Source organism: Enhydra lutris, unplaced genomic scaffold (genome assembly GCF_002288905.1).
Source record: "Enhydra lutris kenyoni isolate GAN:26980312 unplaced genomic scaffold, ASM228890v2 scaffoldscaffold5, whole genome shotgun sequence".
Taxonomy (NCBI): domain Eukaryota; kingdom Metazoa; phylum Chordata; class Mammalia; order Carnivora; family Mustelidae; genus Enhydra; species Enhydra lutris.
In genome coordinates, this window is record NW_019154089.1 from 20,923,260 (window position 1) to 20,936,555 (window position 13,296).

General features: G+C 41.8%; 1 protein-coding gene across 2 annotated transcripts in view; it reads right to left on the reverse strand.

The window, feature by feature from the left end:
* LOC111140927 (teneurin transmembrane protein 2) overlaps positions 1-13,296 on the reverse strand; it is a 934,316-nt gene that overhangs the window by 198,862 nt on the left and 722,158 nt on the right. Inside the window, exons 7-9 of one of the 2 annotated variants that reach the window (XM_022493193.1) lie at positions 4,316-4,330; positions 4,114-4,138; positions 2,777-2,960 (exon numbers count right to left, since the gene is read on the reverse strand). In XM_022493193.1, the coding sequence (XP_022348901.1) occupies positions 2,777-2,960; positions 4,114-4,138; positions 4,316-4,330 (224 nt within the window). Of the gene's footprint in view, positions 1-2,776; positions 2,983-4,113; positions 4,139-4,315; positions 4,331-13,296 lie in introns of both variants that reach the window. The other variant, XM_022493194.1, reaches the window with a different exon arrangement.

Below are 13,296 nucleotides of genomic sequence, written 5' to 3' on the forward strand. Positions count from 1 at the left end.
ACCTGTCTTGTCCATTTTTAAGCATCTGCACAGTGTCTCACTTACTTGACCCTCTAGTGCACGCTAAACTCCCAAATTGGCAGCTGGACTGAAACCCTCAGCGTACATCAGCCCATGCCTATTCATTTCCCTTCCCTTGAACTGTGATGAGGCTGTCCCTGGAGTGGAGCTATTTTGAGAGGACGACCGCTAGAACAATCACTAGCCTGGCAGGAGATGGACAGTGTGGTGTAGCCACAAAAGAAGAAAAGACATTGTCATTGAGGGTTTGAGTCCTGCAATGTCAGAACAGCAGGGAAACTGGGTAGAGTATGTTTCTGCTGCTGTCCACTATCACTCAGTTACAGGGAGTTACCTACTTGACTTGCCATGATCATTTGCTTTTCCACGATACTGGTTGTTCAGAGCATGCAAGGGAAGGGGGTTAGCCGTGCTTTGGAAAAGTGTCGGGAAAAAGCATTTTTCTCCAGCAAAGCTCCTTGCATCCAACCGGCTGAGAGAAAAGTTATTCTCAGCTGTGCCCAGAGGCATGTTCATATTTCCTTAAATAAGGCCAATAAGCAGATTTCACCACTGCAAGTCCTTCATTGTACTGTAGTAGAATCAGTGGAGCTTGAAGGTCAAGGACACCACATCACAATTTGCATAACTTCCCAGAGCAGCACCCTGCTGCCTGGCCAGAAGTCACAGAAATACCACAGGGACTCCTCTCACCTGACTTCCTCTCTTTCTCTGGATACGAAATCTCTTTGAGGAGCAGATGCAATTTTTGTATCAGGAGTTCTGCTTGGTTGGGGGCTATGTTAACTCATCTCCGAATAATTGGTGTCTGGACCAATGAATATTGTTCTGGATGGATGAATGGATGGATGGATGATTTATTGATTACCACTTCACATATTGGTCCCTATAGCCTGGGCTGTGTATGGTAAAACAAAACAAAACAAAACAAAACAAAACAAACAGAAAATAAGGCAAAGAGCCCCACAGCCCTCCTCTAGTCCTTTATATTGATTCTTCGATACTTTCAGGTCATTAAGCTGGAATTGCAAAGAAGTTTCATTTTGAGAGCCAACTACTGGTTGGTAGTGGCTGCTGCCATGAAGGTTCTGTTGGAGGTACCTGTGCGCTGAGCTCACTGAGGAAAAAGTGCAGCCATCGATTAGCAATGTCTGCCACAAGCCAAAGACAAAGAAATGGTGGCCTGACTCCTTTGCATTTGCCAATGGGTTTAGAGCTTTCAATTCTTTCAATTCAATTTTCTAGATGAATACCTTTCCAGCACATTTTAAAGTCAGCTTTGACTGGATATAATGAGTAGTCAAGGAAGTTTTCCTTCCACCAGGGTATTTTCCTAATGTACTTCTTTATGTACTTGCTGGATTTGAAAGCCAATGAGGCAGGAAAACCCTACTTGGTTTTTCTCGGGATATACAATTCTTATTGGAAAAGAAAACCAGGCTAGGTGGGTGTTAATTTATCCCCAATGGTGTGTATATAATAAAATCGCTACCAGGACAAATTAAAGGATGGATGAGAGGAAAAACAAAGAAATCCATAATCTAATCCAATCTCTTCATTCCCAACACTGGGGATAATATCACTTTCACAGTGCCGAGGATATCCCAAGGAACTCAGCAGAGGAAGGAGGAGAAATCACAGAGAAATGGCTGAATTTTGGTTACACAACTCTTCTTAGATATACTGGGATATCTCCTACTGATATATATTTTTTTAAAGATTTTTATTTATTTATTTGACAGACAAAGATCACAAGTAGGCAGAGAGGCAGGCAGAGAGAGAGGAGGAAGCAGGCTCCCCGCCAAGCAGAGAGCCTGATGCGGGGCTCGATCCCAGGACCCCGGGATCCTGACCTGAGCCGAAGGCAGAGGCTTTAACCCACTGAGCCACCCAGGCGCCCCTCTCCTACTGATATTTTAACAAATTAATCCAATAGCTAGAATACCTGAAATGAAAATGCCCAAGGATTAATCTCCAGGCTGGCGAAGCTGACTTCACCAGGTAGAATGCCATTTTTTTTTTTGAGATACCATTTATACAACATAAATTATCCAATTTATAATTCAGTAATTTTTTAAATATATTCACTGTGTTGTATAATCGTCATGACTGTCTAATTCCTGAGCATTTACATCACCCTTAAAAGAAATCCCATAACTACCAGCAGTCAGTGCCAATTCCCTCCTCCCTGCTCCCTGGCAATCCCTCATCTCCTTGCTGTCTCTGTGGGTTTGCCTATTCTGGACGCTAAATGGAATCATACAGTAGGTGGCCTTTTGCATCTAGTACCATACTTTCAAGATTCATCCATGTTTTAGTAGGTAACAACACTTCATTCCTTTTTATAGTTGAATGATATTTCACTATATGCATAGGTCACATTTTGTTTATCCATTTATCAGTTCATGGACATTTGGGTTATTTCCACTTTTTGGCTATTAGGAATAATGTTGCTCCAAACACTCATGTATATGTTTTTATGAGAAAGAACATTTTCAGTTCTCTGTGTATATATATATCTAGAAGTAGAATTGCTGGTCCCATGGTGATTCTAGGTGTGCCTTTCTGAAGAACTGTCAAACTCTTTTCCACAGCAGCTGCACTGTTTTACGTTCTCACCAGCAATAGACCAATGTTTCAATTTTCCACATTCCTGCCAACACTTGTTATTGTCCAACTTTCAAATTATAGCCATCCTAGTAGGTAGGGAGTAGGAATTTCTTTAAACTCATAGTTGCATCGAGCGTGATCATACCTGGGCATGAGATGGTGGAAGTCCCCTTCTTATGTAAACACCAAAGAGAGCATCTTTCCCAAGGGAGATGTTGAACTTTAAGAACTGGGGTTGACTGATGTGGATCTGTGATCTCCAGAACACGCCTGGGGGTACTTCTTGGGTCACCCGTCGACCAACTTCTGCTTCACCACTGTCTATGCTGCTGTTTTTCAATGACCAGGGCACTGCAAAACAGGAAGTGACATCAAGTCAGTGACATTAGTATACATTTGTTGGTTTTACATTTCTGTTTATTTGCATTCCAGGCATTGAAAAAAAAATGCAGATGAAACTCGTGGCAAGTTCTTCGTTAAGTATAAACTCCTAACCCGAGGCATGTGAAATACTGGCACAATGCTTCCTAAACTTCTGTGATTGCTCTTTACTGATCAAATACAGTAGGAGCTGGAGTCTGGGAAGTCCATGTAAAGCTTCCAACAACCTCGAATAGTGCTGGAGTGTACAATTATCAGCAGGGGAGATGAGAATGATATTAACTTGGCACCAAATTTAATTTTTGTAGCCTTTAATTATTCTTCCCAGCCAGAAACAAGTCCAATATACTGACACTTTCATAAACGAAAGGAAAAAAAAAAGGAAGCAACAGTGAACAAACATTGGCCCAAAGTAAATAACAATAGAAAATAAGGACTGGATCTCAGACTAACGTAATATTGGGGGTAACTCCTTCCTTGGGAGGGATCTAAGTACCATGTGGAAATCAGACTTCTTTCATGGTGACAGCAATGCATCTCTGTTGCATTTGAAATCATCTATGTAGAAAATATTGGATGCCTTCAGAATTCTAAAAAAAGGAGTTGCAGAAATACCTATTTTTTAAAAAGATTTTATTTATTTATTTGACAGAGAGAGATCACAAGTAGGCAGAGAGGTAGGCAGAGAGAGAGGGGAAAGCAGATTCCCTGCTGAGCACAGAGCCCGATGCGGGGCTCCATCCCAGGGCCCTGAGATCATAACCTGAGCCAAAGGCAGAGGCTTTAACACACTGAGCCACCCAGGCACCCCAGAAATACTATTTTTAAAGAGGATTTCTTATTAACAATGAAGCAGCACCTTCTGCACTCCTGAGGGTGCTTTTATTTGCAAACACAGAATTCAGGAAAAGCTGGGAGTTACTGGTCGTCGCCCAAAGAAAGCAAGTTCATCTCTTGGGGTCTTATTTTCCTGATCCCTTAAATGGGAATAGAACCTAAGTGGAGCCTAGCTTTATAATGGTCATTTGTGATTTGTTCAGATGGAAATTTTGAAAGAAGTTCTGGGGGTCTTTTCCCTTTGTAATCGATCACTCTGATGGCCTCATGGGTTGGAAGACTTCTTTAGCTTGATGGGCATAGGATGAGAATCAAGCTCCCTTCTGCACTCTGCAACAGATGGGCTTTTCTGAAAATATTTATCTATATTTGGCTGCAATTCCGTGCAAAAGGTTTGGACAGTCAGGAGAGGTCATGGGATTGCTGAAGGCTGGCACGAAGGGCTAGTGAAGCTGTCTGACTTTGCAGCCCTTGTCTGTTACTATCTGGCCCCTGCATTAAGACAAGACTCATAAATGACCTTGGTGCCACTTTCTCCATCTGTAAAATGGAGAGGAGAAAATTTTGGCTCTCTGAAGGTTTTCCATATCTAAATTATATAAAAAAAAAACACAGGATGACTTGATGACTTGAGGGTATGAAGTGTTTTTTTTTTTTTTCCTTCCTTTTTTTTTTTTTTTTTTTTTTAAATAAGAGAAGGGATGATTCATTTTTATTTAGCTCAATAGCAGATCAAATAAAAAGTCAACAAGGGCTTAAAATAAAGCAGGAGAAACAATGGTTTGGACTTTAAAAAGAAACTCTTAACCTCGAGAATAATAAAACCAGGGCACGGGCTTCTAATTGAAGTGTGGAAGCTTTCATCACATAATATCGTTAAGAAGAAACGAGTAAGTCCTGAATGGGTCAGACCTTTAGAATGCAACTAGATGGTTTGCTCCTCAAACATGTTATGTGGGTAATGGACATGGAATACTTCTTTATAAGGGGAAGAATACTACACAGTATGGAAGAGCAGAGATTCTGGGCTGAGGTTGCCCTGGTTCAAATCCCGGCTTTGGCACTTGCCAAGTGTCTCAGCTTTCTGTGCCTTAGTCCCCACGACTGTACCGTTGGGACACTATTATTTATTTCACAGGGTTGTTATGAGGATTTAATGAGCTAATCCATGCAAAGCTCTTAATATAATTTTAGGTACAACATAAGTCCTAAATAAAAATTAGCTATCATTATTATTATTATCTATAAGACTCTCAGCCTAAACAGAATGTTGTTTATTTTGCTGAAATAATGACATGTCCGGGGGAAACACTTGTTATCACCCATTAATCAGAAGCTCTAATTATTATAATTTGAAAACTAATTTGTACTTTAAAATGCTGCTGTTGGCAGACTTCCCCCTCCCCCCACATTAAGGCCTTTTGGGGGAAGGGATATAATATAAGGACCTGGTAAGGAAGGGGTGTAATAGAAAAGACCCCTGGTGAAGAATAATTTAGAGACCAAAAGTAACCCCAGCTATCACGGTGTGGCAACAAGTTAGAGAATTCATTTAAAATAAAAAAAGAATTTTAAAGAAATTATTCATCTTTAAACTTAATAAGACGGGCTTTCCTTCATGTCTGTTGGGCTTTCAGGGGTTGCTGGGTTAATGACAGGATATGAAAAAGAAGCAGGAAATCAGCACCCACGAGCCCGCTAATCTACTGCTGAAACCTAAACGGATTTTGATAATGTCAAGCCAAATGAGGATGCAGGAGATTCGCAAGGGAGCCAGCTGCCAGAGAGCAGTTGCTCTGGAGAAATTCAGACACGGAGCCTCAGGGGTCTGGTTCATATAGTAGTGGGATCCCCATTCTTTCACTAGACCCAACTTCAGGACATTGCCTTCGGTATGAGCTGCAGCCAGCAGTGAGGACAGGCTGCCTTTTCAGTATTCACACCTCCTCCTAGGGTTTCATAGGCTCCCCTCCTTCACATCCCATCCTCTAAAGTCCCATCCTGCAGCCAGACAGGGCTGGGTTAAAATTCTGTCTCTGGTTCTTCCTTGCTGTGTGACCTCTAGCAATTTGCTTAACCTCTCTGGATCCCCCCCTTTTTTTTTTTTTTTTTGTAAAATGGAAATGATAATAGTCAATGTCTTATAGGGTGGGAGCAACAAATGGGAGTATACAAAGGAGGGCTTGTCCAGGGCCTAGCACATAATAATAGCAAAATAAATGCTAGTTAGTCCTGTTTAATTAACTTAAAAAAGGAAAAACTAGGAGGGAAAGCACGTGGCTTTCTTTGTTGAGTAAAGGATTTTCTAAAAGAAAGAAACATTGCATGGATATGTGATCTACATGTATGTATACACGCATATGTGTATATATACATGTTTATGTATCTGTGTCCCCATCAATCGAGAGAGAGAGTCGAATTCTTCTGACATAGACTTAATTATGGGAACACGTGTAAAATTGGTGGTCCGGATCTATTCCCACTACTGATTTTTGGTGGGACTTTCCAGGAGCTGGTATGGCCACTTTATCAACTAGTTTACTTTATTGATAAACCTGCTTTATTGAGTAGCACTGAAATTAAGGTCCTGCTCAGCCACACCTTCACACTGATGCCCTCTTTTTCTTTTCACCCCATCTTCACTCCTACCATCAGACAAATTGGCTCCTTTTCTCAGTGTTCATAGCATCTACACTTAGCTGTACCACAGGGTCTAGCACCTGCTGTTCGGTCCTCTAATGGATCTTGCTTGCCTTCCTAAGTCCCTCATGTTAGACACTGTACTCCCTGAGATCAGGCAGAGCTGCAAATGCATCTTTGGGTTCTCTGGAGTTTGCACCTGGTAAACCATAGGTGATTTATAAATGCTTGTTGAACTGAATCAAGTTTCACTTGCCCATCAGATGGGGCGTCTTAACATAATACCTGCAACTGCTAGGTAAAACGGGAGCCTTAAGAGAAGATTTGCTTTGAAAAATTGCATGTAAATTGACTCTCCCCACCCCACACACACAAAGAAAAGAAAAGAAAAAAGCTCGAAAGCTTTATGAGGAAATTTACTATTTAAAGGAACCCTGCCTATGGATCCTTTTCAAAAATCATGAGTAAACTCTTAATTTATCTTTTGTGTGAACCCTTATAAATCAATAAGCAAACCAGGGGAGCTAGAATATAGTGGAAAGGTCTTTAGATTAATAACCAAAAGCCATGGGTCCTAATCCTGATTTTTAAAGACACTGGACCTTTTGCGGAAAGGAACAGCGGTGTAAATGAACTCTTTGGTTGAACGAACTCTCCTCCTTGCTACTAAGCAGCTACTAAGTTTGAGGCCCATCTAGCTCTCAGGTCTCAGTGTCCTTAAGTACACAAGAGTAGTTGGGACCCACAGATATCTTAAGGGGCATTCTACTGGAGTCTACTGTGTTCTACAGACTGAGGGGTAGGGGGCATCTCTGGGTACATGCTACAAAGGGTATAAGTGTGTGTGTGTGTGTGTGTGTGTGTGTTTTGCCCATGGGAGGGAGCAGGACTATCAGATTTCACTTTGAATAAATTCAATTCATTTAACATAAGTCACGTTATTGTTAAAGGTTAGTGACTACTTTCAAACTGAATTCTCTAGATAAGCAACTGAATTATGCTTTGGCAAAATGGAGTTTTCACTGCTGCCCACAAATACATACACATACACACACACATATATAAAATCTTCATTTTGGAAATAATTTCAGGTTTACAGAAAAATTAAAAAAAAAAAACCGTATAAGGAAGTCTTGCATATCATTCACCCAGATTCCATAAATGCAGTACACATTTGTTCTATGATTCTATTTTTTTTGAAATCTTGAGACTAAATTACAGAAGACTGTTCCTTTACCTCCTAATATTTCTATACGTTTTTCCTAAAAAAATGATATTCTTTCTCATAACCACCGTATAGTTCTCAAAAACAGAAAATTAACATTGATACAAGGCTATTTCTAATTTATAGATCTGATTCAGATTTGCCAGCTGTTACACTGACATTCTTTATAGCCAACGGGAAAAAGCTTTTTCTATATACTTAACAAATCTTTAAAATGAATGTGCAGAACTTCTGTAATTTTAAAAAGAACAAAAAGGGAAAAATATGTGATGCAAGCATTGCCTCAAAGGAGATAAAAAGGAACGGTGGCTTTTGTAACCTGCTGGAGCCCGTGTGGGGAACCATTTCCAGACTCTGTCCCGGGAGGGCAAGTCCCTGGGCTGGTGTCCAGGACAGAAGGTCTGTGCTGCTCTTGAAGGTCAAAGAGGCCGGGACCCTGAGCCAGGCTCCCAGTCCCACCAAGGAGGATCTGAACCTGGGCTCCCCCTGGCACTGCTAGCTATTCTAGGACCACAAAGTTGGCTAATTCCTAACAGTGTGCCATTGAGAGACCGGCAACAAGGAAACAAAGTAATTAAGGTTTCTATCTTCCCTGCCCTCCCTGGGTGCGGATGCCCTTACTGAGAAGACCTGAGACCTCAGGAGGCCTGCTGCACAGTGGAGTTTTGTCAGCCCTGGCTTTGAATCTCAGCTCTGACAACTACTAGCTGTGTGACTTTGGGCTAACCACTGTCCCTCTCTGGGTTTGTCTACTCATCTGTATAATGGGGTTGCTTCTGAAGATTAACTTGGGTAACATAGGCAGTAGCCAGTTTATGGTACATCCACATCTTTCTACCCAGGTCTTGTGCTGCCTACACACAGCCATAGCTATTTACTGCAGATTTGGAGTATAAATTTGTGATGGTCTAATTAAAATAGACTCTTCCCTCATATAGGCACAATGAACTAAAAAAGGGCCAAGGGGTGGGATAGGACTCAGTGAAACAGGAAGTCACTTTCCAGGGCAGCTGACATCAGTACTCAATGAGCGATCAGTGTGTCTACAGACAGGGAGGGACCTGTCACGTGAAGGAAGCTGCTAAGGAAAGAGAAAACAAAGTCCTAAGTTCATGGGCTCCAAATTCCAGATGTTGATGTAATACTCTAGCTGCTTCTCAGATGGACAATTCTGTGCAGCCTGCCTCAGCGAAAGCTGCTGGATTTTCTTTATTTAATAATAATGAATGAATGTCCCGAGCGATGCTGGGTACGTCATTCTTTCATACTTCATGCAACAAACACTTGTCAAGCATCTACTATATAGCACTAGATAATTTTTGATCAACATCAAGAGTTGGGATATATGTCATACTCCCATGATCCTTTGTCCAGACAATAGGGCAAGGTCATCTGGACCCTGTGTGGGCTGGGACTGGTGGCATCAGGAGAAGATGATTTAAACAGCCATTCCGCAATCACCAACCAAAAGTTTGGCCCCCGCCTTGGGTTCTGGGTAGGGACTGAGCATGGCATCCTGGCAAGCAGCACAGAGTCCCGCCTCTATCTCCCTGAACTGTGGCTTCCCTGACAGACTTTGCTCCCTACCTAGGAGCTGGACAAAATGGGGACATGGTGATCATTTGGCCCTAAGAAGCAGGTGCTCCATGATGGTCCTGGCTTGTTTATCTCCAGCTTCAAGATGAGATTTCTGGGATTTTTGAGGGAACACTCTAATGATCAATTTTGCAGGCTAGGCTACCTCTATAACTCCACGGAAGATTGCTCATGTAAATGTGAAGCTATTGCCTATTTCAGAAACATGTACCTAAAATTCCAACCAGTTAAATAAGACTGATGTCGAGCAAAACGACAGCCTTCCGTAGCCACATTAGGAGCTAATCATTTCAGAAAATGTTGCCATAATTCATTTATGGAAACAGCAAGACTATTCCCCAAACAAGTGATAACGGGAATGGACTCATAGTCATACCAGGGAAATGAAGCCTCATATTAATACTTCCTAAACTTAACCGAGCTCCAGAGGCACCTCAGCATAAATCTGCCTTACAGATTATTCTGCCTCACATAGTTTTATCTATTGCAAATAAAGTCGAATTCAGAATATTGCTTTAGTCATTACACCTCGTTTCCATTTATTTGGGAATCAGGACAACCATCTGAGGGTTCTGTTTAACCAAGAGATAGGCAAAAAGATTCTCCTAAGGACATTAGATTCATTGCCTCACACATCGGCAGCCTGTCAGCCTTCACCCTGCTTCTGGCTGCCTGTTCTTCAGGAATAGATTTCTATCCTGAGCTTTCACTGCTCCCGTGATGTGTTCACAACATCGCACAGCAATAATGATTTTTATAAAATCCTTCAGCGCTTGGGACTACATGTGGCCTCTACATCTTTTGAAATCCCAATTTGTCACCTTTGATAAAAGTGGCCAACTCTTTGCCACTTAGGGGGTTAACAGTCATTTATATATCTGACCACTCGGTTGAACATGATTCCGCATTCACTTGTAGTTCAGTTTGTTAGTGTTATTTATGGCAGCTACAATTTGCTGAATGGTTACTGCTCCTGATACCTTAGGACTTTTCCAGTTTTCAGATTAGAGGACCATGGAGATACAGTGACTTGCCTAAGGTCACACAGCTCTTACATGGTGGGGCCGGGATCGGAAGCCACATCCGACTATTTCCAAAACCCACGTATCTAACCACTACGCTCACTGCTTTTCAGATGCTGGGGTAAGTACAAGACACGCAAAGAGGTGTGCATCCAAGCACACAGCAGAGAGCCCCCTATGGGTGTACAGGTCAACTCTGAAAGAGAAACGTGCCAACTCAAGTGAGGACTAATGCACTAGGGAGGGAAATTGATTATCTGGCTGTTAGTACACATGTCAAGCCACAGGGATGTCATGTTCAACAGAAACTATACAACTTAGAAGGGGGTCGCGGGTCACAATGAGAAGCCGAAATCACCAAGATGAGGCGCTTAAGCAATACTCATCTATAACAAAGGGAGTGTAAGATGGCTTCCAAAATGAGGGGAATTGTTGCACTAGTGTGTGGGCTATTGGTTTATTTGCCAGGAGACGTGCACTATTGTGCTGGTTGGCTCAAACATAACCACCCCTCGCCCTTCTGGGAACTTCACTGACTTTGAAAAGGCCCCATGTAGGGAAGTGATCATTTTGAAACCCTGGGCTGTGTTCATTGAGAGCCTGACAAGAGCCAGAGGAAGAATTACCAACCTCCCTGCTAATCTGGCTCCTAGTACCATGCATTAAGCCAACTAGTAAAAATCATTATGAAGTTTTTGCTGAAAGGGCAAGTGTAGAAAAACATGTTTCTAAACAGAATAACAGTCTTTGCCATTTTTTTCCAACTTGCATACCATCTGGAAATTCTGATTTTTTTTTTTTCAAAGGGTAGGAAAGAAATGTGCTCCAGGCACAAATAAATGTTTACAGCTGAGTTATAAACCGAGAATGGTGGGGCTTAAAACAGACAGGCTGGCAGTGATGGAACACGAGCTGCAGCGAGACAATAATGCTGTGGGGGACGGGGCCAGCTTGTTTTGCACATTGGCCCTTTTGAATGGGAAGTCTTGCTTTCCACTGACCTCATCAAGCAAATGTTTGGGAACAAGTCTTCACATCTGGGTTTGTTCTAATTCTTAGAAAGGGAAGAAAAAGATGAAGCGGAACGATGGTGTATCTTGACATTCTGAAGGCAGCTTCACCTTTGGAAAACACGACACCTCATAAGAAGTGGCAGCCCGGGGATGCTTGTTAAATGGAGCAACTGAGAGATGGCGTGCTAATGTCAGTGACAACTAATATTCACGAATCTCTTACCAAGCCCCTGATAACCACACACTGTGTTTTACAAGCATCGTCTCACTTATACTGGATGCCAAGAGGGTGAGAGGTACGTTTTACAGATGAGGAACCGGTGGCTGAGGGAGGACACATGACCTGCTTGCGTGCACGCAGCTGAGTGATGGAGCTGACAGCTGCAACCAGCTGGACCAACTCTAGAGTCTTCTATTACAGAGGATCTGTCGATGGAATGTTACCAAAAATATGTCCATCACTGGGTCAAGAAGGAAAGGCCGATATATTGGGAGTTTGGCCTCTTCTGCCTCATCTCCTGTAATTTGTTATTGCGGAACAGTCCAAGGAAAACAGAAATGGGTTTGCAAATGAGACAGAGCAGCAGGCAAACTTCCACAGTGGGTCAGATAACAAAGACTTCAGGCTTTAGTGGGCCATCTCATCTCTGTTGCATCTACTCAGCTCCATTGTTGTAGTGCAAAAGCAGCCATAGGTAATGCATGAACATGGCTGTGCTCCAATAAAACTTTATTTGCAAAAATACATGGCTGGCCTGATTTGGTCCCCGAGATGTTATTTGCTGACCCCTGATATAGAGGACACCTTGAATTTAAAATGAGTGATGGGTTTTGAGAATGATCCATGAAATTCTACTTGGGAGTTCATTCTTTTTTAAGATCAGCGCACAAATTGGCTACATAGGATATGCCCTTTAAAAGCTCTTGTAGTCTTTGCCTCTGGGCCTAGCCAATCAAACCGGATTCCCTTATGTTATCTGACCAGGTCAGAACACTGTATTGAATCTTCGTTCTCAAGGCTTATCTAATCCCAGATCTATAGAAAAAGTGCTCTGTGCTCTTGTAATGAAGATGTATGAGTTCATTCCTTTTAACATAGAAATACACTCGAGATGGTGAGTGATTCTGGCAGTCTGTGGGCTCCCTTTTCTTGAGGTGAAACCCAACCACCAAACCAACCACGTGAAGGTTTAATTGAAAGAGAGAACGGAGAAAAAAACAAACGAAGAACAACAACAAATGGAAAAGGGAAGACAAAGCCCAAAGAACATACTCTCCTAACTAATTAATCAAGTGCTTTGTTTCCACTAACATATCAGAGTGTGTAGGCTGCCCTGTCTATTAGGCTCCTTTCTAAATCTGAGCAATGTAAACACTCCTAAAGACCAAGTAATGAAATCTCTATCGATGTGCCATCTTAGCTGGAACTCACATACCCTTGTTTTGCTTACATTTTAATTTGCTTCTGCTGGATAGTTACCCAGTAATTGCTTAATAAGATTAACCTCCCTGGCAATGTGTGGTGTATCTTGATTAAAACATTATCGGAGTGAAGGATTATCGTATACCACAAAAAAATGGAGGGGGTGTTATTTAATTAACTTATTGCCAATATATCTTGATTGTCTCTTTGAAACACTGGAAAACTAGTCGATTGGAATTGATTCAGGTTATCTAAATGTATAGAATTGGGGAGTGGGAAGGGGGGAGGTCCCTGCGTAAAGAAACCAAAACCTGAGGTCCCTTTTTAAAAAAGATGTAGGAGGGGTGTGAGAAAATGAAAATCTTTCTAGTTATTTTTTTAAACCAAACTTTGCAACAGCTTAAGAGATCTGCTATCTTCAGTCTTAGGAAGACTACTATTTTGGCGTTCAGAAAGGAGATGTTCCCAGTTTTCTTTCAAGTTTAAGCAGTTTTAAATTCTCACACTTTTTCATAAGAATCCTATTGA